This window comes from Molossus molossus, unplaced genomic scaffold (genome assembly GCF_014108415.1).
Source record: "Molossus molossus isolate mMolMol1 unplaced genomic scaffold, mMolMol1.p scaffold_m16_p_7, whole genome shotgun sequence".
NCBI lineage: Eukaryota > Metazoa > Chordata > Mammalia > Chiroptera > Molossidae > Molossus > Molossus molossus.
Genome location: NW_023425401.1, coordinates 34,840,977 through 34,868,929, shown reverse-complemented (window position 1 = coordinate 34,868,929; position 27,953 = coordinate 34,840,977). Strand labels below are relative to the sequence as shown.

The following is a 27,953-nucleotide window of genomic DNA, read 5'->3' as shown; positions in this document are numbered from 1 at the left end:
CACGCAATTTTCTTATATTCAGTTTTAATAAGTGCATCAAAAGTTTTCAGTTTTTGTTATGGATACACTGTTCAGAATTTAAGTGCACATGTAAAAAGTTTTAAAGCTGTTATTTTGTCCATAATTTCATATGCTCCTATCATAGTTAGCGCCCGAGTTAGTTGGTCTCTTAAAGCAGTACTGGACAAGTTGTTACTATCCATTTTCCACCTGTCAAGTGCTTGTTGGACTCTCTCACTTAATGAAACAGTGCTGAAAAAAGTTTTAAATAATAATTATGTAAAAAACAACAACATTGTTTTAAACCACTTAAATATTTTATATCCAGGTTTTTCAACCAATTTACCAGATTGAAGTGAGGATTAAGTTAATTGGTAAAAATAGTCCATATAAATATTTGGCAGAGTTTAGCACATAGAAAGGAAATGTTAGCCCTGTGCCACCCCTTGCATCCTTGTAGAAAATCAACAATTCAATTAACATTCAATTATGATTTACTCAAGACCTCAAAACAAAAATTATGGATTATGTACTATAAGCCAGTACTGCTACAGTACCACATGCTTTATAACTTGATTTCATGACAACTCTTTTAGGTAAGTTTATCCATTTTACCAGTGAAGAAACTGAGGCACAGAAATTTAAGGGACTTATCTAAGGTCACAGAACTGGTTGGGATTTCAAGCTAAGCAGTCAGTCCTCAGAGCCCTTGCTCTTAACTACATGGATCTCAAATATATATAATACACTAAAATCAGTGTTTTATAGAAAATTAGACTTCATGTTAATATGACTGTTTCACAACCATGTAATATTAATAAAACATAAATCAGAATATAAGAGTAAGCTCATACTATATGTCATTCACACGTACCTCTTTGTAGACATATCTGTTTCTGAGATTACCAGGTTTAATTTTTGACACAAAAATTGGAAATTTGCTTCAGTGATGTTGTTGGCGACTATCTTGAAGATCTTCTCTAAGATTTTCTCTACATTTGAATATAAAAGAAAATTTAGGTTGTCACTTTTGAAAAACATACTATATTTTGGGTTATTATTGTATCTAGGTTTCTTCTGTGCTCCTACCAAAAGTACATGTCAAGTAAAATTGAAAATAAAATGCAGACCTGATATACAAACTGGCTTTTTAATGTACTTCTTTATGTACTATCTTGAGAAGCCAAGTTCACATCTACTATAAATATGGTGTAGGCCCTGGCCGGGTTGCTCAGTTAGTTAGACCATCATCCCGATACTCCAAGGTGGTGGATTCGATCTCTAGTCAGGGCACATACAAGAAGCAACCAGTGACCTTGGCCAGTGTCACTCAGTGGTTAGAGCATCAGCCCCGAGCACCAAAGGACCTCAGGTTCAATTCCTGGTCAAGGGCACATACCTGGGTTGTGGGTTTGATCCCTGGCCCCAGTAGGGGTGCATGTGGGAGGCAGCTCATTGATGTTTATCTCTCTCTCTCTCCCTCCCTCCTCCCTTCTCCCCACCTCCCTTCCACTCACTCTAAAAAATCAATGGAAAAATATCCTCAGATGAGGATTAACAACGACAAAAAAAGAAAAAAGCAACTAGTGAATGCATAAATAAGTGGAACAACAAATTGATATTTCTCTCTCTCCCTCTCTCTAAAATCAAAAAATAAAAATTTTAAATTTAAATTAAAATATATGGTATATATACATATTTTACATTCAAATCATTTATTTAATGAATATTGGCTTAGATATAGAGTTTTTAGTTTAAAAAAAAGTTTCTAGCTAATTTGAACAATACTAATTTTTGTGTTATTATTGACCCAAGGTACTTTGGAAATTTTTAAGAACTAGTAATCTCGCCCTGGCCAGTTTGGCTCAGTGGTTGAGCATCGGCCTGCGGGCCAGAGAGTCCTGGGTTCGGTTCCCAATAGGGGCATGTACCACCAAAACAACAACAACAACAACAACAAAACAATAAAAAAAAAAAGACTTTACCATTTTGCCCTGGCCGGTTTGGCTCAGCGGTTGGAGCGTCGGCCTGCGGTACAAAGAGACCCGGGTTCGGTTCCCGCTAAGGGCACGTACCTCGGTTGCAGTTAGTCCCTGGCCCTGGTTGGTCGTGCGGGTGGCAGCCACTCGATGTGTCCCTTCACATCGATGTTTCTCTCTCTCTCTCTTCCTCTCTCTCCCTCCCGCTCTATCTGAACAAAAATGGAAAAATATCCTCGGGTGAGGATAAAAAAAAAGAACTAGTAATCTCCCACCTCCCTGTAATCATCTCAAATATGTTCTATGCTTTCTGGTTTTTTTATTTTATTTTACCCATACCATTAATCCCACAAATTAGATTGATGCTAATGATATAACAAAAACCTAATCTCCAAAGTAAAATTTTTAGGAAGGAACCTCATGTCCTTTGTTAACTGCACAATAAATACATCTTTCATAATGACATCCTCTCTACTCTCTCTGGGCACTCAGCTTGCAGTATGAAGGTCCCTTGGGCATAAAGAAAAGGACGTAAGTGACTAGGCTTCTCTTGTTTTTGCTGACTTTGATCTGTTGCCTTTGCCCATTGTACTTTCGCCATAGAGGCTAGAACCACATGAATCCTGCCTTCCTCAAGGACTGGAGTAACAGGACTTTAGCAAGGAGATTTCAATCATGAAGTTTAAAGCCTTCTCTAAAGTACTATTACCTAACAGAAATTATTTATGGATCTTTGGAAAGCCCTAAAATCTTTATTTTACAGAAATAAAGTTACCACAAAATGTCCCTTTTTTATTATAATAATTAGCAGAACTAACTTGGTTAACAAGTTAGAGAAAACAACAACTGTGACTTCTAATTTTATTTCTTGGGTTTTTTCTATCAATGAGGTTCAATCAAGTCTTATAAAAGCTTATGGTAGCTATGTATATGGACATATATATACATTTTTAGTGACCATCTCAATAGATTATGAGATTATAATGATGTAAGCTTCTGATTACATAAGACAAGAGTACATGATAGAATAATTTGGGGGGACAGTTTTGTATATTCAGATTATGGATATCCAGATTTCCCCAAATCTGTAACAGTATTTCTTGATTTACTATTTCTTAAATACTACATTAAAATGGAGGACCTAGCTCTGGCCGGTTTGGCTCAGCGGTTAGAGCATCAGCCTGCGGTCCAGAGAGACCTGGGTTTGGTTCCCGCTAAGGGCATGTACCTCGGTTGCAGTTTGTCCCCGGCCCCGGTTGGGGTTGTGAGGGTGGCAACCACTCGATGTGTCCCTTTCGTGTTGATGTTTCTCTCTCTCTCTCTCTCTCTCTCTCTCTCTCTCTCTCTCTCTCTCTCTCTCTCTCTTCCTTCCTCTCTCCCTCAAGATAAATGCAAGAAATGTCCTCGGGTGAGGATAAAAAAAAAAAAAGGAGGACCTAAATCTGGATCCATTCTGAGCACTGACAATGAGCAGCAAAGTCAGTCACAGGAAAAAGCTTAGTTGTTGGAAACCCAGCCCATGGGAAAGAATTGGACAGTGAAACTTCCCTCCCAGAGACTTGGAGAAACCAGTCTCCATCTGGTCCAATGGAAGGACATTTTTTAAAAATGGATCTGCTCTATGAATTAATCAGAACAACCAAAGGAGCACTTAAGGACAGAAGAAACAAAGACTGCCCAAGGACTGCAGACAGGTGATCACAGTGGGCCAAAAACTGACTGGTATTAATGGAAAGGATCTATGGACTTCTTAAAGGTCATATTTGACTTTTAGAACAACTCTAATGTTGCTACAGATCAGAAGTGATGGAGAAATATGGGTGTGGATTCTCTGAGTCTGGCTACAACTATGACGAAAAACCTATTAAAGGGTATCGAAACCAATAGGTGGGAAGCAGCCACTGACCACTTGGATTTAACTGTTTTCAATGATTCAATTTGATTGGACCCAGATGAAATAATCTGAATTACCAAAATAAACTCTTAACCTTCTGAAAAAGGAAGATGATAACTATTTTAATGTGTCTGACAGATTGAAAGTCTCTAATTAAAGCAAATTATATTTTAACTTATAGATGATACTAGAAAATAAAAGCTAGTCACTCATCACCTACCATCTCTTTCATCTGCCCTCTGTAGATAGCATGCAATGGTATACAATTGTTTTCCTTTACAGATTTCCATTGGAGGTCTCAGCAAAGGGTTATCATCAAAATTTATATCCTTCAGTGAAGAAAGGTTGTGGATACCAGTAGGCAGAGCTGTCAGATTATTCCCTAATAGAAAAATATTATAATTGAATTGTACCTTTCTGTAAAAGAAAACTATACAGACAAACAAAACTATCTATAGGGCATCTGCTGTGTCTCACTGGCAAAGTACCAGCAAACTTTCAACATGCTGGCCAAGTCATACGAGTTATTAAGTTCTTACTGTTGCCCATTTGCTAGGGTTGAAATGGAGGAAGCACAGACACAGCAGTGATTCCTTTCCTCTCATAGAGGATGGCAAAATGAGAAAGGAGGCTTTTCTCTTATAATACAGGAAAGGACATTACAGAGTAGGTGTGATGGTAATTTAAAAAAAAATTTTTTTTTCTTTATGATTTTAGAGAGAAAGAAAGGGCGAGACAGTTAGAAACATCGATGTGCGAGAACATCAGCTGGCTGCTTCCTGCACGCCCCCCACTGTGGATTTGGCCCATGACCTGGGCATGTGCCCTGACTAAGAATCGAACCAGCAATCTCTTGGTGCATGGGTCAACGTTCAACCACTGAGCCACACCAGCCAGGTGTCATGGTAATTTTTAAAATAAACTTTTTACTTGGAATAATTTCAGATATAAAGAAAAATTGCAGAATTTGTAGAGAATTCCTCTGTACTCCTCAGCTAGTTTTAGTTTCCCCTAATGTTGTCATCTCATATTACCATGTTACATTTGTCAAATCTAAGAAACTAACATTGGCACATTACTATTAAGTAAACTGGACATTTTTGGATTTCACTAGATTTTTCCATCAATGTCCTTTTCCTGTTTCAGAATCCATTCCAGGACAGCACACTGCATACAGTTAGGTCCTTAGTCTCTGGTCTGTGGCAGTTTCTCAGCCTTTCCTTGTTTTTCATGGTACTGATCATTTGAGTTGTACTGGTTAGGTATTTTGTAGACTATTCCTTAACTTGCGTTATTCTGATATATTTTCTCATGATTAGACTGGAGTTACAGGGTTTTGGAAATAATACCACAGAGGTGAAGTGCCCTCATCATATCACATCGGGGTATCTGATACCCCCATGACATCAGTAGGGATATTAAACTTGATCCCTTGGCTAAAATAGTGTCTGTCAGGTTTCTCCAAAACAGGATTTCTTCTTCCTTTCCATATTGTTCTTTAGAACAGAGTTACTAAACCTAGTCTACCCTCGAGTGGGGATTAAGCTAGTAACAGTCTTTCAAAATATATGAAAAAAAAAATTGACAGGGTGAAAAATGTACAAGTCCACAAATATAATTATAGATTTTAACACCCATCCCTAAGCAATTAACATAGCAAGACATAATACCAGTAAAGATGGAAGAGTCCAACAAGACTATCAATAAACAGACCTATATGAACATCAATTCATAGAACACTGTACCTAACATATGCAGAATACTTTTTTTTAAGAGTAATGGTATATTTATCAAAGTAGCCTATATGCTGGGCATAAAGCTAGTCCCAATAAATTTAAAAGGATCAAAATCACAGTTTAGCTGATCACAAGGAAACAACTTCTTTCCTACTAAACATTTATCAATAGAAGAATAAATAAAAGAGTATATTCATATAGTGGGCTATATACAGTATTAAAGGTGAATGGCTTACAACTACATAGAATAATATGAATGAATTTCACAAACATAATTTTGAAAAAAGAATCCAGACACAAAAGAGTACATATGATGCACACACATGATGATTTCATTTAAGGCCGACTATTGAAAATCGTGATGATAGTTCGTTCACACTTGGTTGAGAGAAGGGAGAGAAATGATTGGAGGGAGCAAAGAGGAGTTTCTGGGCCTTGGCCGGTTTGGCTCAGCGGTTAGAGCGTCAGCCTGCGGTCCAGAGAGACCCGGGTTCGGTTCCCACTAAGGGCATGTACTTCGGTTGCAGTTTGTCCCTGGCCCTGGTTGGTCATGCAGGTGGCAGCCACTCGATGTGTACCTTTCACATTGATGTTTCTCTCTCTCTCTCTCCCTCCCCCTCTATCTGAATTAAAAAAAAAAAAAAGGGAAAAATGTCCTCAGGTGAGGATTTAAAAAAAAAAAAAAAAGAGGGGTTTCTGGGAAAATCCTGTTTGGGGTTTGTTTGGTTTTTTTTTGGTATCTGCCCCTAGCCGCTAGGGCCTAGCAGGAACTGAACCCGGGACTCTCTGGTCCGCAGGCCGATGCTCCAACCTTTGAGCCAAACCGGCCAGGGCTGTTTTTCTGTTTTTTTTTATCTAAGTCCTGAAATACAGATGTTTTCAGTGTGTGAAAATTCATTGAGATATACATTTACAATACATACTTTTTTTTTTTTAAATCCACACTCGAGGACATTTTTCCATTTTTTATTCAGATAGAATGGGAGGCAGAGAGAGGAAAAGAGAGAGAGAGAAACATCGAAGTGAAAGGGACACATCGAGTGGCTGCCACCCGCACAACCCAACCAGGGCCAGGGACAAACTGCAACCGAGGTACATGCCCTTAGTGGGAACCGAACCCAGGTCTCTCTGGACCGCAGGTCTAACCACTGAGCCAAACTGGCCAGGGTGTTTTTGTTTTTTTGTTAATCCTCATCCAAGGATATCTTTCCATTGATTTTTAGAGAGAGTGGAAGGGAGGGAAGGAGGGAGAAAGAGAGAGAAACATCAGTGTGAGAGAGAGGCATTGATTGGTTGCCTCCTGAACTACCCTGACTGGGGTCACGGATCAAACCTTCAACCCAGGTACATGCCCTTGACCGGGAATCAAACCCGAAACCCTTCAGTCCAGGGGCCAACACTCTTTTTTTTTTTTTTTTTTTTTTTTTTTTTTCAATCCTCACCCGAGGACATTTTTCCATTTTTTTTGTTCAGGTAGAGCGGGAGGGAGAGAGGGGAACAGAGAGAGAGAGAGAAACATCGACGTGAAAGAGACACATTGAGTGGCTGCCACCCGCACGACCAACCAGGGCCGGGGACAAACTGCAACCGAGGCACGCGCCCTTAGCGGAAACCGAACCCGGGTCTCTCAGGACCGCAGGCCGACGCTCTAACCGCTGAGCCAAACCGGCCAGGGCGGGGGGGGGGGGGGGGCCAACACTCTTAACTGCTAAACCAAACCGGCCAGGGCTAAGCTTTTAAGTTTTAATAATTCCAACTTTAATTTCAGCCATAGGGTGGTTATTTATTGCTTCCTGCCATTGCTACCTTTGTGAGAAAATCTTAGAATTCTCTTTTTACCCTTTCAGTTATGTAGTTAATAACATACTAGGGCATTAGCTACTGTTGTGGGTCTGTCTCCTGATTGAATCCTGGCTGATACACTTTTCTAATTTTGATAAGGACTATTAGAGAACTGGTTAAGCTTTCAGAAAAGTCCCTTCTGGATTCTGTCTTGATTCTGTACGAGAAGGCCTCCAGAGAACTATGCTTCCATTTGATAGTTGTGTTCTCCAGTGGGCTAGGAGGCTCTGGCCAGCCTTTGTTGTTCTTTTCATGCACAAATAGTAGGTGGTGGAGTGTTATATCCTATGCTTAGACAAATAACCTTCTTAAAATACAGTAAAACTTTGCCATAACACAGCAGTGGGACAAAAAAAATTAATTGCAGGGCTGAGTTATTGTAACTTACTGCAAAATTAGTGAAATGACTAGTGTGCACCTGCAGACTCAGCGTACTAGGAGTTCTGGGGATTCAGGAGGAAAATGCCAGTAGCATCAATCTCAGTATTGATGTATACTATAGGTTTTACTGTACTACTGGTACAATGGTAACAAAAAGATGGACTTTGTTTTTAATCTGGAAATTCTCTAAAGAGGGCTTCTTGCCATTATAAATGTTACTTTTAACTGAAAGACATAATTTCATAAACTCAACTGTTCTTGGGCTGGTACAACCACTGTGATCATCAATTTGCCCAAGTTGAAGATGTATATACCCTCTGATCCAGCAATTCTACTTCACGCTATGTGCACTAAAGAAACTCAGTGCATGTAATTTTTATTTTATCTAGAATGGTGCCTGATACATAATAGGCAATCAGTAAATAGTGAATGAATGAATGTATAATTAGAATATGAAAGAGAATAATGGAATGATAGAAAAAAATCTATATGTGTCTTTGTGTGTTTATAAGGGATATTAACTTTAAAATTTATGTTTTCTTGTAATATTTTGTGTGATAAATATGCATTACTTTTTTAAAAAATCCTCAACAGAGGATATTTCTCCATTGATTTTTTGATAGAGTGGGAAGGGGAAAAGGGAAGAGAAAGAAAGAAAGACATTAACGTAAGAAAGACACATGGATTGGTTGCCTCCTGCACGACCCTGACCAGGATCGAACCTGCAACCGAGGTATGTGCCCTTGACCAGGACTCGAACCTAAGACTCTTCAGTCTGCAGGCTGACACTCTAACCACTGAACAAAAACCAGCTAGGGCAATATGCATTACTTTTGTAATGAGAACAAAAAAAGAAACTCAGTGCTGATGAATACTGAGAACATGTACAAGGATATTGATAGTAGCAAATAAATCGGAAACAATTGTCTATCAACAGGATAATGGACTAATTGTTGTTTAACCATATAATTTAATATTAAACAGTATTTAAAATGAATGAAATATATCTATATATATTAACATGGGTTAATTTGAGAAATAGGACAAATGAAAAAAGCAAGTTACAAAACAGTAAATTACATACCATATGTTACAAGTTTTAATAAAGCTTAAAAAATACTTTTTATGGATATATATACATACATACATATACGTATATATGGATAAAAATATGGATGGTAAAAAGATATACACCAATTTCAGCCTGGCTGATGTGGCCCAGTGGTTAAGCGTCGATCCATGCACCAAGAGGTTGCCGGTTTGAGTTCTGGTTGGGGCACATGTCCAGGTTGTAGACCAAATCCCCAGTAGGGGGCATGCAAGAGGTGGCCAATTGATGTTCTTTCTCATAGATGTTTCTATCTCTCTCCCTCTCCCTTCCTCTCTCTCTGAAATCAATAAAGAAAAAAAAGATATACACCAATTTCAATATAGTGGTTACTTTTAGTTTGGGGATAGGTACAAAAGAAATTTCAACTCTATTATTTTATTTCTTAACAGTCAAAAATATCTCAAGTAAATATCACAAAATGAACATTCTTTATGTCTTGGAATAGGTACATAGGTACTTATTAGCTTCTGTAAGTTTGAAATATTTCATTAAAAATTATTTTTTAAAATACCAGTCTAGTATTTCTTGTGCTTTGGGAAGTCTTTAGAGTGAGTGATTTACTTTTTGTTTGTTAATGTAGTGATTTACTTTGTAAAAACTGTAAGGTATTCGAATAGGGTGTAGGAGTGGTATCAGGGGAGCTACCAAAGGAAGGAAAACAGAAAATGCTGACCTAAAGTTGTATAGGTAGGTGTGTGTACAGGGAGGGATGAGGTCAGGTTCAGAAAGGGAAGAAAGAGGTCCTGGCCAGTGTGGCTGATCAGTTAGAGCATCAGCCCGAGGATCAAAGAGTTGTGGGTTTGATTCCGGTCAAGGGCATGTACCTAGGTTGTAGCAGCACGTCCCTGGCCCTGGTCGGGGTTGTGTGGAAGGCAACCAGTCAATGTGTCTCTCTCACATTGATGTTTCTCTCTCCCTCCCTCCCTCCCACTCTATCTGAAGATAAATGGAAAAATATCCTTGAGTGAGGATTAAAAAAAAAAAAAAAAAAAGGAAAGAAAGGGTATAGGCAGAGAAGACAGAATGAAAAAATGTTCAAGTTCCCCAGCTGGATTATAACCTCTTTTAGGGAAGAATTTTCTGTTCCTATGATAGCCATTTCCTTCCAATGGACAGTGAATACATTATCTCATCTGTTTGCCATCTGTCTTGTTAGTAATAATTTGCAACCTAGACGCTAATACTCTACTTATTGATTACGCTTGACACTCACCACTCAAGTTTAGTTGCTGGAGTTTGTTTAAAGATAGAAAAGATGGTGGCAGAGAATTTATTTGATTGTTGTAGGCATTTAAACTAACCAAACTTCTCAATTCCCCTATACTTCTTGGAATCTCTCTGATTGCATTATTTGAAATATCAAGTCCTTTAAGTTGAGTCATATTAGACAGCTCTTGTGGAAGCCTTGTTAACTGTAACAAAGATTAAACAATTATATTTTTAATAAATATTTCTATGACTAAAATTTCTAAAATGAAATGGAAAGAGGGAATTTTTTTTTTCTTAAAAAAAGATATTTTCATTATGTCACAAATTCTTTGAGACTCCCTTCCTTGCTAAAACCCACCACATATTGTGTGGTTTCTGAGTACTGACCCATGCTACCAATTCAATCCTGGGCTTGCTAATCCGCTTTCCTTACTCTCTAAACACTTGATGTTCAGTCCTGGCTGGTTTGGCTTAGCAGTTAGAGCATGGAGGGTTTGATTCCCGGTCAAGGGCATGTACCTCCGTTGCAGATTTGATCCCCAGCCCAGTCAGGGTCATGCAGGAGGCAACCAATCAATGTGTCTCTCTCGCATCAATGTTTCTCTCTCTCTCTCTCTCCCTCCCTTCCTCTCACTCTATTAAAAAAAGAATATCAATAACTGGCTGCGGTGGCTCAGTGGCTGAGCATCGACCCATGCACCAAGAGGTTGCTGGTTCGATTCCTGATCAGGGCACATGCCCATGTTGTGGGCCAAATCCCCAGTGGGGGGCATGCAGGAGGTGGCCAGTCGATGTTCTCTCTCATTGATATTTCTCTCTCTCTCTCTCCCTTTCTAAAACCAATAAAGAAAAAAAATGTTTTTTAAATCAATGAAAAAATATCCTCAGGTGAGGTTTAAAAAATAATAATAATAAAAATAAAAATAAGCACTTGAGCTCTGGCTGGTTTGGCTCAGTGGTTGGAGCGTCAGCCATGGACCAAAGAGTCATGAGTTAGATTCCAGTCAAGGGCATGTACCTCGGTTGCGGTTCAGTCCCTGGCCCTGGTCAGGGTCATGCAGGAGGCAGCCAATCGATGTCTCTCTCTCACATCGACGTTTCTCTCTCTCCCTCTCTCTCTCATTCTATCTGAAGATAAATGGAAAAATATCCTCACGTGAGGATTTAAAGAAAATGAAAACACTTGTTGTTCACTGTCACCTTATCCCTTCCTTCTCTTCTTAAATTTGACCCTATTTAATTTATTGTCTTCCCTGAATTTTCTTCCAATTATTCTGTCCCACATTTGATCTGATTATTCCTACTCTAATCAACATTGCTTTTTATTAATGTCTTGTGTTTTCCTTGGATTTTTAAGTGACAGTATATTTTTTATATTTTTTTGTGTACGTATTCCTAAGCATGGCGCATTTTGAGTAAATGCTCAATAAACCCCTTTAGAATGGATTCACATAGTTTGGCAGTGTTACCTCAAATACATATTCCTAGTATAGAAAATACTGCAAAATAACAGGAATTAAGATACTCTGCTAAGGTGAAGGAAAAGTGCATACATTCAGAGAAATAAGCACTCACAAGTGGCTTTTGAAATAAAGGAAGTTCAATGAGTGAATAAAAGAATTTTGAATATACAGACCCCTCAGAAATATCCAAGCAAGATAAATCCTGGATATTGCACTCAATGTTCTTCTAGATATGAAAGAAGCATAAGAGACAGTCCCTAACTTCAAGGAGAGTAAAATTCAGTTCAAGGAACAAAATATACGCATATTAAACAATCAGGAAACAGTATTAAGTAAAAGTAATCCAGTGCCAAAATAAAGACTGCAAAAACAGATATGTGGATATTTAGAGAGGGAGATATGTTTGGAGAAGGAATATGGAACCAGGCTAAGGGAAGACTTGAGAGCTGAGCCTATGAGGTAAGAAGCAGATCAAGATATGTGGGCATCCATAGTCTGACATTCTTTCAAACAAATATTCTTTTAACTACTTGCTCAACATTTATTACAGAAAATGTCCGAGAACTGTGTGATGATAGAGCTATTATGGAAGGAAGATATCTTTTGTGCATCCTTCTTCATTTAGCAAAATAAAAGCCCAGTGTTCAACCTGACTCATCTTCAGATGACTGTTTAGTAACCTTCTGCTGTTATATCAATTAGCCCTTTGGGTATGTCATCTTCTGGTTATCAAAGTGATCTTTCCAATCATATAGAATATTCTTTTTTAAAAAATATGTTTTCATTAAATTTTTAGAGAGAGAGGAAGGGAGAGAGAGATAGAAACATCTTTGTGAGAGAGAAACATCAATCGGCTGCCTCCTGCACACCCCCTACTGGGGATCGAGCCTGAAACCTGGGAATGTGCCCTGACTGGGAATTGAACCAGGACTTTTCAGTCCATGGGATGACACTCAATCCACTTAGCCACACTGGCTGGGTTAAAATATTCTTTTTGAAAGGAGTTTTGTAAATCATTATTTTCTGTTGACCTTTGAAATCATGTGATTATGTGGATTGGTGACTTTGCAACCACCCACTATGAGTAGGCAATAGATATGTAATCTGGATTCCTAAGAACAGTCCTCTGGAATGAAGTTGTGTGTGTGTGTTTTAATTGAGAGAGAGAGGAAGGCAGAGGGGGAGAGAGAGAGAGAAACATCAATGTCAGAGAAAAACTCTCCGCCCCTACCCCCTGCAGGCACTCTGACCCCTGGATATGTATGTGCCCTGACTGGGAATCGAACCAGCAACCTTTGGTGCACGTGATGATGCCCAGTCAACTGAGCCACACTGGCCAGGGCTGAAGTCTGATAGTTTTAACAAGTTCTGATATAAGGGAAGAGACTGGATGAAAGAGAATAGTCAGGAGGCTCCTAGAGTAGTCTAGGCATAATGGGAGTGATGACCATGGACCAGGGTGGAGACAGTGACACTGGAAAATGAGGGAGATGACCCAAGACCTTTTTCAGAGAAAAAAAAAATGACACTATATTGGTGTAAGATTCAGTATAATGGTGATGGAAAAGGAACAAAGATGATTCCATGATTTCTAGATTGGCAGGTTTAAAGAAAGTTGCATCACAAACAGAAATGGAGACATTTGGAAGGGAAGAAAGATAAGTTTGAAGTTATGTTGAGTTTGAGACAACAGAAGAATAAAATAAGATTTTTTTCTGGGGAAATTAAGAACTATAGGACTAGACCATGGGTGAGAGATCAGCTGCAGTTATGTAAATTTGAGGGTCATGTGATGGTGTGGTGAGGCCTAGGAAGGAGAAAATAGAAAAGAGAAAATTAAAGACATAACCTGTAGACTTCCATAATAAGATACAGGAGGAGAAAGTGAGAGGATTATAAATTAGCTAAGGGATTCATTGATACAGAAAAAGTATCTTTTAATAAAAGAGCATCTTTTAAAACACAACATGTATCATTATTCATTCCATCTAATTTAAGCAGCTTTTGCCTGGAGTAGCCTTTCTGGAAATGTAAAATAAGAAAAAGGCTATATTTATGAAGTTCATCACATGCATTATTTATGATGATGAAAAATCACAACTTCCCTAAATGCTTAATAGAGATTAGTTACATAACAATGTATTGGTTATAACAATCATGTTATATCATGGGGAAATGCTTATGACACATTAAGTGAAAATCAAATAATTTAAACTTGAATGTAGTCTTTTTATAATGGCTTATAAAACCATGTACATAAGGGAAAAAAAGACTAAAAGTAGGTTGTCAACATATTACCTGTGTTGGTCAACATACGACCAGTAGCTATATTATAATAATGTGTTTATAGAATTATTTTTTTTACTTTTCTCAATTTTCAGTAATGTGTTAATATTAGTCCATAACTTTAAAACTCCTTTTATAATTAAACAAAAATAAAAAGAAATGTATATAATTATCAGCTTTACTTGGCATTTCATTTTTTTTTTATTTATTAATTTGTTTTTATTACAGATGTTTCTCATTTTCCCCCCATTGACATCCTCCTCCCCCCCCCCCCCGCCCTATCCCCAGCTTTGTTGTTTATGCTCATTGGTCATGCATAGATGCATATAAGTCCTGTGGTTTATCTCTTCCCCGACAAACCCCCACTCCTCTGCCACCATCAACTAATCATCAAACAAGTGTTGGAGAGGGTGCAGAGAAAAGGGGACTCTAGTACACTGCTAGTGGGAATGAAGATTGGTGCAGTCACTGTGGAAAACACTATGGTGTTACCTCAAAAAGTTAAAAATTGAACTGCCATTTGACCCAGTGATCCCATTTCTAGGAATATACCCTAAGAAAACTGAAACACCAATCAGAAAGAATATATGTACCCCTATGTTCATAGCAGCACTATTTACAATAGCTGAGACCTGGAGGCATTTCATTTTATTGAGTGGGAGGGAGAGAGAGGAAGAGACAGAGAGAGAGAAACATCGATGCGAAAGGGACACATCGAGTGGCTGCCACCACACGACCAACCAGGGCCGGGGACAAACTGGAGGCATTTCATTTTAATGAAGTATTTTCCTATAAAGCTTTGTGTTGAGAAGTGTATTTGTAAGCCATGTTTGAGGTTTAAAAAGCCCATATTTTTATATTTAAATGTGTTTGTATTGATTTTTTAGAGAAAAAGGAAGGGAGAGAGAAATAGAAACATTGATGTGAGAGAAAAACATCAATTGGCTGCCTCCAGCAAAACCGCTCCCACCCCCTCGTGGGGATCAAGCCCGAAATCCCTGACCGGAAATCAAACCCGGACCTCCCAGTCCATGAGACGACACTCAATCCACTGAGTCACACCGGCCAGGCTAAAAAAGCCTATACTTTAAAAAATAAAAACAGTCCAGGTAAATTTAAAACACATGTACACATACACTACAGCTTAGATTCTGATCCCCTCTGTCCCACCTTCCCCACAAAGCCCAAAATATCAATCTCTTACCTTCCTTCCATTTGTCTGACTAATATTCAGCTCTTCCAATGATTGAAGTTGACACAGTTCAATAGGAAAATATATAAACTGATTGCTTGAGATGTTTAATTTCTGGATTCCTTTTAAATTACAGATCTCTGAAGGGATTTTCTGTATTTGGTTTTCTGAAATATCAAGTACTTGCAAATTTGTTAAAGCACACACTTCTATAGGAAAAGTTTCAAATTTATTACAGCGTAAGATAAGAATGTGGAGTGATATCATTTTGGAAATAGATGATGGAATTTTCCTTATTTGGTTTTTACTAAGATCCAGGTATTGAAGTTTAATAAGAGAACATAAGTGCTCAGAAAATATGAGGAGTTTGTTTTCCTTAATCTCTAGATGAAGCAGTTGTTTACTGAAAGATATATCCACAGGTATTTCTGAAATATAATTTCCATTAATACTCAAATAATATAGATGCTCTAAAGCACACAAACCTACTGGAAAATAGGCTATTTTATTATAATCCAATTCAACTTTAGTTATTTCCCTGCAGTTTTTTATTTCAATGGGAACATCTGTGATTATATTTCCTGAAAATCCTAGACTAAACATATTATTAAGATATGCGATATCTTCAGGTATTCTCACAATATTATTTCTGTTTATGTGAAATTTTCTTAAATTTTTAAGCTTGTGGATGTTCTTAGGAAGTTTTGTTAATTTATTATCACTAAGACTAAGGCATTCCAACATTACACAGTGGGAAATATTCTCTGGTATTTCTTGCAATAAATTTTGATCAAGCATTAGAATCCTAAGTTTCCTAAAATTTTCAATTTTGTGTGAAATAACTTCTAATTTATTGTCAGCCAGTTGGAGTTCTTGGATTTTGAACAACTGAAAAATTTCCACTGGCAAAAATATAAGTTTATTGTGATCCAGTAGAAGTTTTTCTAAAATTTTAAGCCCCCTAATTTCTTTTGGCAAACTGCTCACTAGGTTTCCAGTAAGGTTTAGTGAAATTAACTTTGGAAGAAAGCACAGAATTTTAGGCAACATTGTTAACTTGTTGTATTCCAGATTGAGAGTACTCAAATTTTTTAAACTAGACAAGGTATCTGGTATATAGCTTAATTTATTTTTACCCAAGTCTAAAGTTTCCAAGTTTATGAGACTTTCTAAGCCAGAAGGAAAATTTTCAATGTAATTGTTATTTAAAAAGAGTTGCCTGATATTCTCAAGGTGTGATATTTCTTTAGGAATATGTGATATTTGGTTGTGACTGACATTTAATATCCTTAAATTGAGAAGTAACTGAATTTCAGGTGGAAGTGATGATAATCCATTATCTTGCAAGGACAGAATTTCAAGTCCTAGCAGATCACCTAAGTCTGTTCCTTCAAAACTTTTGATTAGGTTCTCATCTAAATATAGATATTTTATATATTTTATTTTTAAAATGTCCTTAGGGAATTCTTGTAAACCTTTGGCCTTGAGGTTAACTGTAAAATTATCTGACCCTAAGTCAAGCCCATTCTGATTTTCTTCAGAGAGTTGTAGACTGCTTTCTCCTAATGTTTCATGAGATAGGAAGTCAACAGAAGCCTGATATTCAGCAGTCATCTGAGTTATTGATAATGACCGACCTGGTGTAGTTTCTGTTGTTGACTGCAAACTGTCATGTATATCAACTCCTTTGGAAAATTGAGTTTTCCTTTGTTCTTCATTTATCTTAGACTTACTTTCAGAGGAGAGTATTGCTGTATCATCATGTATACCTAATGTATCCATTCCAGGATGTGTTTCACAAATCTAGTCGGAAGATTTCCCATCAGAAGTTTCCTTTAATAGATCTGAGGTTTCTTTAGTAAATCCAGGCTCCCCCACCAACTGTGATTTAGATTCTTTCCTGAATCACCTAGTGATATCCTCTACCTCTTCTGAAATATCCTCCTTTTCATATATCTTATTTGCTGATAGGTGTTATATCATTACAAGATTGTAACTCAGTTTTAATTTTCATGTTCAATTTTTTCCTTTGAACCTAGAAAACAAATGTTCATATTAAAAGAGATGTTATAAAAATGTCAAAGTTACAAATGAATTGTAATATACTTCGCAGTCTATAATGACTAATTTAATAAATATAAAATAATACATTTATAACTAATTAATTTATATGATTACTGGTTAAGTATGATTTATTGACTATATGTATCATATTAAACTCTTTATGATTATGATTATTATTTTTTAAATCCTCATCTGAGGATTTTTTCCATTTATTTTCAGATAGAGGGGGGGATGGGGAGAAAAACACCAATGTGAAAGAGACGCATTGACTGGTTGCCTCCTGCACCACCCCTGCCAGGGTCAAGACGAACCACAACTGAGGTATGTGTCCTTGATCGGAATCGAACCCATGACTCCCTTTGGTCCATGGGCTGACCCCACTCTAACCACTGAGCTGAACCAGCCAGGACCATAAAGTTTTTAATAACCCAGCATTTTTCCTTCGTACTTTTATTCCCAGGATGGCAGATACTTCATAGATTTACTACCTCTGTTATTGCAGTTCCCCCTTACCTTCTCAGTTCTCTAATAGTTGTCTACAACACAACTTCCTAAATTAAATCCTTTCTATTAAACTGGTATGGTTTCAATATTTCACAAACTCTCTAAGAGAACAGAAAAAAGAGGGAACATTTTCCAACTTGTTTTATGAGACTAACACTAACTTTTACATCAACGCCTGATGAGGACAATATGAAAAAGAAAATTACAGGCCAATTTTACTTAAGGCAAAGATGTAAAAATTCTAAACATAAAAAAACTGTTCTAAATATTATAAAAACCAACAATATATAAAAAGGAAAATGTTTTAATTTTTTCCTTTATTTATTTATTTAACAATCTAAACATTTTATTTTATTTTTTTAATTAATTTGTTTTTGTTACAGATGTTTCTTCTTTTTCCCCCTTTGACATCCTCCTCCCCATCCTTCCCCACTCCCCCCACCCCACATCCCCAGCTTTGTTGTCTATGTCCATTGGTTATGCATACATGCATATAAGTTCTGTGGTTTATCTCTTCCCCCCCAACACCCCCTCTTCTGAGGTCTGTCAGTCTGTACCGTACCTCTATGTCTCTGGGTCAATTATGTTCATCAGTTTGTTTAGTTCATTATATTCCACAAATAAGTGAGATCATGTGATATTTGTCTTTCTCTGATTGGCTTGTTTCGCTTAGCATAATATTCTCCAGGTCCCTCTATGTTATCTCAAATGATAAGAGATCTTTCTTTCTTACAGCTGCATAGTATTCCATTGTGTACATGTACCACAGCTTTTTTATCCACTCATCTACTGATGGACACCTAGGTTGTTTCCAGATCTTAGCTATTGTAAATAGTGCTGCTATGAACATAGGGGTACATAGATTCTTTCTGATTGGTGTTTCAGGCTTCTTAGGATATATTCCTAGAAGTGGGATCACTGGGTCAAATGGCAGTTCAATTTTTAATTTTTTGAGGAAACACCATAGTGTTTTCCATAGTGGCTGCGCCAGTCTGCATTCCCACCAGCAGTGTACTAGAGTCCCCCTTTCTCACTGATACAACACCTAAGGCAAGAGAAACAAAGGAAAAAATGAACACATGGGACTACATCAAACTAAAAAGCTTCTGCACAGCAAAAGAAACAATCATCAAAATGGAAAAGGCAACCCACTATATGAGAGACCATAATTGCCAATGATGCATCAGATAAGGGATTAACTTCTAAAATATATAGAGGACTCATACAACTCAACAAAAGAAAGACAAAGAACCCAACCAAAAAATGGGCAGAGGACTAAATAGACACCTCTCCAAACAGGACATACAAATGGCCAAGAGACATATGAAAAAATGCTCGTTACTAATCATCAGAGAGATGCAAATTAAAACAACTATGAAGTATCACTTCACACCTGTCAGAATGGCCGCCATCAACAAATCATCAAACAACAAGTGTTGGCATGGGTGTGGAGAAAAGGGGACTCCTTTATTGATTTTAGAGAGAGAGGAAGTGAGAGAGAGAGAGAGATAGAAACATTGATGAGAGAGAACATTGATTGGCCACTTCCTGCATGCCCCCACTGAGAATTGGGCCCACAATCTGGGCATGTGCCCTGAACAGGAATCAAACAGGCGACCTCTTAGTGCATGGGTGGACGCTCAACCACTGAGCCACACTGGCCAGACAAAAATGTTTTGTATCTAAGTTGCATTTGTCCCAAAAATGCAAATTTGGACTTTAACATTAGTGGTGAAACAGTGAAAATTTTCCTTTGATGTTGAAAGCAAGAAAATGCACCAAGAGGTTGCCAGTTCGATTCCCAGTCAAAGCACATGCCGAGGATGTGGGCCCAGTCCCCAGTGGAGAGCATGCAGGAGGCGTCCAATCAATGTTCTCTCTCATCAGTGTTTCTATCTCTCTCTCCCTCTCCCTTCCTCTCTTTCTAAAAGTCAATAAAGAAAGAAATATTTAAAAAAAAGACAAGGGAAAGAGGTACAAAAATTATAAAAGAAGAAGTAAAACTGTCATTAGTCACAGATAATATAATTATGTAAATAGAAAATCCAAGATCATATACAAATTAATTATTAAACAATGAGAACACTAAGTAATGTTGCTGAATACAGAGTCAACATATAAAAGTCAATTTCCTTTCTGATGCTAATAAAAAGGAGTTAGAAAGCCCTGGCCAGTTTGGCTCAGTGATTAGAGTGTCAGCCTGCAGTCCAAAGAGACCTGGGTTCGGTGTCCACTAAGGGCACGTACCTCGGTTGCAGTTTGTCCGCGGCCCTGGTTGGTTGTGCGGGTGGCAGCCACTCGATGTGTCCCTTTCATGTTAATGTTTCTCTCTCTCTCTTCTCTTCCTCTCTCTCCCTCCCACTCTATCTGAACAAAAAATGGAAACATGTCCTTGGGTGAGGATGAAAAAAAAAAGGAGTTAGAAAAATGAAAATTTAAAGAAGTATAATTTACAATCAAGAAATATCAAGTACCTAGGAATAAATCTAACAAAAAATGTGGAAGACATTTATGGGGGGAAAATGTTACCTAATGTAACTACAAAATGTAATAAGAGCTTTAGAAAAGACCTAAATAAATGGAGAGATTTTCTTTTCAAACAATGTATATTTTCAACACAATTCCAATCAAAATCTTAATCTCATTTTTGTGGAACTTAATAATTTGATTCTTAAAAGTATTTGGATAAACAAGGGCCAAGAATAATGTTGATACTCTTAAAGAAGGAAAACAAGGTTGGGAGGACTTGCTTCTAATATCAGGACTTATTATAAAGCTACAGTAATTAAGGTGATATGGTATTGGTACAAGAACATGCAAATATAAGAAAAAAGAATCCAAAAAAATGAGGATAGTTTAAGGAGCCTCTGGGACAACTTTAAGCATACCAACATTTGCACCATGAGGGTGTGGAAGGAGGAGAGAGCAAGAAATTGAAAACTTATTTGAAAATATAATGGAAAACTTCCCTAACCTGGTGAAGGAAATAGAAATACAAGTCCAGGAAGCACAGAGTCCCAAACAAAGTGAATCCTAAGAGGCCCACATCAACACATAATAATTAAAATGACAAAGGTTAAAGACAAAGGGAGAAAAGCAGTTAGCTTTCTACAAAGGAGCTCCCATAAGACTGTCAGCTGATTTCTTAACAGAAACTTTTTAGATCAAAAAGAATTGGCAAAAAATATTCAAAGTAATGAAAAGCAAGGACCTACAACTAAAATTACTCTACCCATCAAAGCTATCATTTATAATTGAAGGATAGCCCTGGCTGGTTTGGCTCAGCGGTTAGAGCATCAGCCTGTGGACCAGAGAGTCCTGGGTTCGGTTCCCACTGGAGGCATGTACCTCAGCTGCGGTTTGTCCCCGACCCCAGTTGGGGTCATGTGGGTGGCAGCCAATCAATGTGTCTCTCTCACATTGATGTTTCTCTCTCTCTCTCTCTCTCTCTCTCTCTCTCTCTCTCTCTCTCTCTTCCTTCACTCTCCCTCCCACTCTATCTGAAGATAACTGCAAAAAATGTCCTCGGATGAGGATAAAAAAAAGGAATTGAAGGATAGATAATGATTTTCCCAGACAAGAAAATGCTAAAGGAGTTCATCACCACCAAACCAGTACTACAACAAATGTTAAAGAGTCTTCTTTAAGATGAAGAAAAAGAAAGATAAAAAATATGAATAATAAAATGGCAATAAATACATATGTTTCAACAATTACTTTAAATGCAATGGATTAAATGCTCCAATCAAAAGACATATGGAGGCTGAATGGATAACAAAGAAAGGTCATTACATATGCTGTCTATAAGAGACTCACTTCAGATCAAAAGATGCACACAGACTGAAAAGTAAAGGAATGGAAAAAGATATTTCATGAAAATGGAAACAAACAAACAAACAAACAAATAAAAAGCTGGGGTAGCAATACTTATACCAGACAAAATAGACTTTAAAACAATGGCTATATAACAAGAGACAAAGTAGGACCCAGCAATTCCACTTCTGGGTATTTATCCAAAGAAACCCAAAACACTAAATCAAAAAGACATATACATCCATATGTTCACTGCAGCATTATTTACAATAGCCAAGATCTAGAAGCAACCAACCATCAATAGATGAATGGATAAAGAAGTGGTGCATATATACAATGGAATATGACTCTGACATAAAAAAAGAATGAATTCTTGCTATCTGTAACAAAATTTATGGACCTAAAGGGTATTGTGCTGAGTGAAATAATTAAGACAGAGGAAGACAAATGCCATATACTTTCACTTTTATGAGGAATCTAAAAAACAAAACAAAACAAACAAGCAGAACAGAAATAGACTCATAGATAGAGAGAACGTTTTGACAATTGCCAGATGGGAGGGAAGTTAGGGGAATGGGTAAAAAGGGTGAAGTATTAAGATGGGTACCAGATTTATTGGGGTGATCACTTCATAAGTTATATAATGTCTAATTACTGGGTTGTACACCTGAAACTAATATAATATTGTACGTCAACTGTAATTGAAAAATAAAAAATAATTTCAAGTTAAAAAAGAAAAAGATATTACCACAGCTACCTCAGCTTTCAGCAACCACTACCCCAGTCAGTAATCAGTCATGAACATGAAGGTAAGACCCTCCACTAGTTGAAAGATTGCGATTTGCTGAAGGTTAAGATGATAGTATTTTTATCAATAAAGTACTTTTAAATAAGGTAAAAAAAAAAAATGAATATACAAATAGATCAACAAAATATATAGAAAACCCAGAAACAGGCATTTGATTATGACACATGGAAACTTGATTTATGGGAAAAAGGAACTTTGGAGCATTGGAAAAAAGATAGTCCTATCAAGACAGCTTTTGATGAAGCCACTGCTGAACTTGATACATTAAATGAAGAGTCATACAAAGACAGCATGCTAATAATGCAGTTACTGAGAGACAACTTGACATTGTGGACTTCGGATACCCAAGGAGATGAAGCTGAAGCAGGGGAAGGAGGAGAAAATTAACTGGCCTTCAAACTTGTATCTGCCTCATTCTAAAATTTTCACAGTAGACCATTTGTCATCCATGCTGTCCCACAAATAGTTTTTTCTTTACAATTTATGACAGGTTTATGTTACTTCTATTTGAATGTCTGTATTTCCCACGTGGTTTTTATGTTTAATATTAGGGGAGTAGAGCCAGTTAACATTTAGGGAGTTATGTTTTCATCTTGAGGTGGTCAATATGAGAATGTGGAATTTTTATACAAGTTAAAAATGTTTGGCATAGTACTTTTGGTACATGTGGCTTCACAAGAGCCAGTGTTAAAATTGTTTCCATGTCTAAGCAAAGAAAACTGCCTACATATTGGTTTGTCCTGGTGGAGAATAAAAGAGATAATTGGTTCCAGTCACAGATATAGTTGTTGTGGGTACTTTAGTTTTGGGGTACTTAGAGGGCTGTAGTAGAAATGGATATTCCATGGACAGTACATGTTGAACCATGTGTGTATTTGTGGAATACTCAGTCTAAATGTGCACACCTTTGACTACAGCTGCAGAAGTGTTCCTTTAGTTGTGACCCAATTTACTCTGAATAAAGGCAGAAACGGTTCACATTCCATTATTTGTAGTTACCTGCTGTTTGCTTTCATTATTTTTGCTGCACTCATTTTATTTGTATGTAAATGTTTTAGGCAACCTAAGAACAAATGTACAAGTAAAGATGCAGTAAAATGAATTGCTTGATATTCATTACTTCATGTGTATCAAGCACAGCAGTAAAATAAAACAAATTTAAAAAAACATGTATTTAACTTTTTTTAGGTTTTTTTGCTTTTGTGATTTTTTTTTTATATTTGCCTAACATGCATGTACTGTAAAAATAGTTAAAAGGGAAATAACTTGAGATGATGGCTGGCTTTGTTTAAAGTCTTATGAAATTTTCATGAATAAGCATAATTGTTAAGAACATGTGTATTAGGTTCATGTAAATGAAATAAAACTTTTATGAATGGACTTTTCAACTACTTCTCTACAGCTTTTCATGTAAATTAGTGTTTTGGTTCTGAAATTTCTCTAAAGGAAATTGTACATTTTTGGAAATTTATTCCTTATTCCCTTGTTGACACGGTCTACTTGGTGACCGTGTACTTGGAAAAAGGGGCCACATGATCTATCTGGCTCCACTCAATGTCTAAGGATACCCTGCTTCCTTTGCTTGCATCCCACAAACTATTTCCCTCATTCTATTTACTGCAGCAAATCTCTCCTTAGTTGATGATATTGTTTTATCTCCTTGTAAAACTCTACCTATCCAGAATGGTCTGTCATTGGCTGCCTTTAAAATCATCTTCTTCCTCCTTCCTGTAAATAATGTGGCTAAGTTATACCCAAAGCTCACCCTACAGACTATTTCCTCAGTACCTTGCAAAAACCCAAACAAAAATACCATTCAAAAGAGGTGTATTTTTTTCTTTTAGAATGTAAACTCCTCAAGAGCGGGGACAATGTTTTCTTGTATGTTCTGTTGTGTCTAGTATACTGTAAATGCTCAATAAATATTGATGATGGGAAAAAAATAAAAATAAATTTTTAAAAAATATAGTCTTTTCAAAAACGATGCTGGGACAACTGGACAAGTAGTGAACTAGAAAATATGCCTGAAAGATACATCCAAGATATAGTAAAGAGAGATAAGAGGATGGAAAATATAAAAGAGCACATGGAAAATACAATGAGAAAAGGACTAACACACCTAATTAGAGTTTCAGAAGAAGAAAGTGGAGATAATGAAGAAAAGGCAATATTTAAAGAAATAATGGGTACAGATGTTCCAAAATTGAAAAATATGAATGCACAGCTCCATGATGTACAAGCATATCCAAAGAAGAATAAATGAAGTTTCATTCTGAAACTACAGAACAATATAAACAATGAAAATATCATGTGGGTAGTCCAAGAGAAGGGAGGAAACATCTACAAAGGAATGGCAAGGTCAGATAGACTTCCTAGCAACTACAATAAAAGCTAAAGGACAGTATAATAACTTATTTGAAATGTTGAGAGCAAGTCACTATCAACCTAGAATTGGGTGTCCAGCCAAATTATCATTCAAAAGGAATAGGAAAATAAAAACATTTGAAGAAAAACAAAACTGGTAACTTCTATCATCAAGAGACTTGCTCTAAAGGAACTTCTAAAAGATGTACTTTGAGGAAGAGAAAAAGAAACCAGAGGATGGTCTGGAATTCAAGATGGAATAGTGAGCAAGTAAAATGGTAGACACATATGTAAATTCAAAGAAATGGTCTGTTGTGTGTTGTGTATGGCATTAAATTGTGTATGGCAAATAATTGTGTGTTGTGTATGGCATTAAATTGTGTATGGCAAATAACTGTGTGTTGTGTATGGCATTAAAGAAGGCAGAACTGGAATATTATACAATAATAATTGAATCAGGAATCTCCTCGAATATATGTATTAATTACAGGAGGTAATGGTACCTGCAAAGTAGACGCCCGGTAGACATCACCTTTGCCAAATGATTAAAGTCAACATCACTTGTACATCATGTACTCTTGGATAAGGAGAACTGAGAAATGCCTATCACTTCTGTGGTATTCTTTAAAAAAAAAAAAAAAGCATAACCCCAGTCTAATCAGGAAAAAGCAGCAGACAAATCCAAATTGAGGGACATTCTTCAAAATGACTCATTAAAGGTATTGAGGTAAAAAAAGACAAGGAAAGACTCAGAAGCTGGCACAGATTGGAGGAAACTAGGGAGACATGACAACTAAATTTAATATGGGTCCCAGATTAGACCCTAGAACAGAAAAAAGATAGTGTAAAAAGATGGATTCCAAATAAGTCTGTGGTTTAGTTAGTAGCATTATATAATTTTAAATATTTTTGTTTTGATCTTTGTATTATGATTATTTAAAATGTTGATATTAGGGGAAGCTGGGTGAAGGGTACAGGGGAATTATCTTTATTATTCCAAACTTTCTATAATCTAAAATTATTTCAAAGTAAAATAAAAAGACCTCAGCTAAAATGTTGTGAAGTCTTTTTTATCTGAGATAGATGGAAGTTGTTCAGCTTTAAGATTTTGTTAGGCATGCTTGATAAGATTTGATAAATTATAAGTTATTAAAAGAATAAAAGTAGAGGGAATAAATTTGACTTTTAGAGAGAAAATCTTTAAATAAGGGAAAAACACAAAAGATGAAAAATAACAAAATTCAGTGAGAGTTTTAAAAAAGCAACAAAGGGGAAATCAGAATTTTAAAAAAATAAGGTAGAAATAAGTCCAAATATATTGATAATCAAAATAAAGATGAATGGACTAAATAACCAATTAAAACTCAGACTTGTAATAAACAAAACAAAACCTAAGTGCTATTTTTTCTTTTTTTTTTTACAGTCCTCACCCAAGGATATTTTTCCATCTGTCTTTAGATAGAGTGGGGGTGGGGGGAGATAGAGAGAGAGGAACATCGAGGTGAGAGAGACACATCCACTGGCTGCCTCCCAGACCCCGACCAGGGCCGGGGACTGAACCACAAGTGAAGTACGTGCCCTTAACGGGAATCAAACTGGAGATTCTTTGATCCGTGGGCCGACGCTCTAACCACTGAGCCAAACTGGCCAAGGCCTAAGTGCTATTTTTGAAAGATGACTCTAAAGCATAATATCACAGAAAAGTTGAAATGAAAAGGATGGCAGCCATGCACAGATGGACCTTGATTTATGACAAAGGTGGCACCACGTTCAGAGCGCTGGAGAAAGGATGGCTCTTGATTCTGAGTCAACTGGGAATTCATACGGAAATAAAAAGGTGTTTGACCCCTATCATGCCATCCACAAAATCATTTTAGATGGGCTATAGATTTAAATGTGAAAAGTAAAACAATAAGACTCCAAGTAGAAGACTCCAAGTAGAAGATACAGGAGGATGTCTTCATGACATCAAGATAGAAAATGAATTTTTGTTTTTATTTTTTTGGTATACTATCTGTATTCAGATCATTTCCTTTTTAAAAATTTCAATTATAGTTGACATGAGAATGAATTCTTTTTTTTTTATTTTTTTTTATCCTTACCCGAGGACATTTTTCCATTTTTTGCTCAGACAGAGTGGGAGGGAGAGAGAGGAAGAAAGAGAGAGAGAGAGAGAGAAACACTGACGTGAAAGGGACACATCGAGTGGCTGCCATCCACACGACCAACCAGGGCCAGGGACAAACTGCAACAGAGGTACACATCCTTAGCGGGAACCGAACCTGGGTCTCTCTGGACCGAAGGCTGATGCTCCAACCGTTGAGCCAAATTGGCCAGGGTGAGAATGAATTCTTAAGTGGACACAAAAGGCATTGTTTGTAATAATAACAGACTGGAAAAAAACATAAATATCCATAATTGAAGACATGAATACATTTTGTTACATCCATGTATAGATCTAACTTCAACAGAACCTTAACCAACACCAGGCTTGACTGGGGTTTAATCAATGCACTTTTAGATTTTGCTTTAAGTTGGTGTTGAAGGTTATTAAAGTAATCTGTGTCCAAATGATCTCCACTCGAAGTTTCTCAAAATGTATGGCTTATGGCTTTAACTATAATTTTAACCATGGCTTTTTCAAAATATTTGGATTTATAATTTTCTATTTCCACAGTGTGTTTTGTCATATTTTAATTTTATGTTTTTTGTTTTTAGTACCTTAAGAAATTGTTCTGTATTTACCTCTGTGCCGTCAGGCTCCCACAGGAAAGACATGATCCACTCACATTGAGTTATAGGGAAAGTTTAACAAAGAGCTTATTTACAAAGGTGTGGGTAGAGTGGAGGGAAACCACAGAGGGTAGTGTTGTATCCCAGGGCTAGTAACAGTGAGCCCCATTGTTGATCCCATGCCTGAAGGGGAGAAAGAGACAGTGTAATGTAGACAAAGGCCACCTGACTAGAGCTGGGCCATCAGGTGGAAAAACATAGTCATTCTGCAGCAATGCCACAGCAAGAGAGCCAAGGGAATAAATCCCCAACCTCACTCTCACTTATTCCTTACCTTCTGCTGCAGATCCCCATTGGCTGGACAAATGGAAGCCAGAGAGCATGAGACACACTTGATGCAGTCCATACAGTTTAGCCCCCTGGAGTCCAAAGCAAAATCAGAGGGTGGAGATTACAAAAATAGGTATAAATTTTTTGCATCTCTGTATATGCCCTTGAATCTGTATATACTCTACCTCTTGAATCTCAGGTTGGCCATGTGACTTACTTTGGCCAAAAAGGCATTAGCAAACAT

The 27,953-nt window shown here is 37.0% G+C and overlaps 1 protein-coding gene across 1 annotated transcript; it reads right to left on the bottom strand.

The window, feature by feature from the left end:
• Positions 1-27: 27 nt before the first annotated feature.
• On the bottom strand, positions 28-27,953 carry LRRD1 (leucine rich repeats and death domain containing 1). Its single transcript, XM_036246304.1, is given in 7 exon segments — positions 28-252; positions 875-992; positions 4,094-4,255; positions 10,157-10,355; positions 15,106-17,057; positions 27,714-27,798; positions 27,927-27,953. Coding segments are annotated over 7 exon segments (2,724 nt in total). The 3' UTR covers positions 28-71.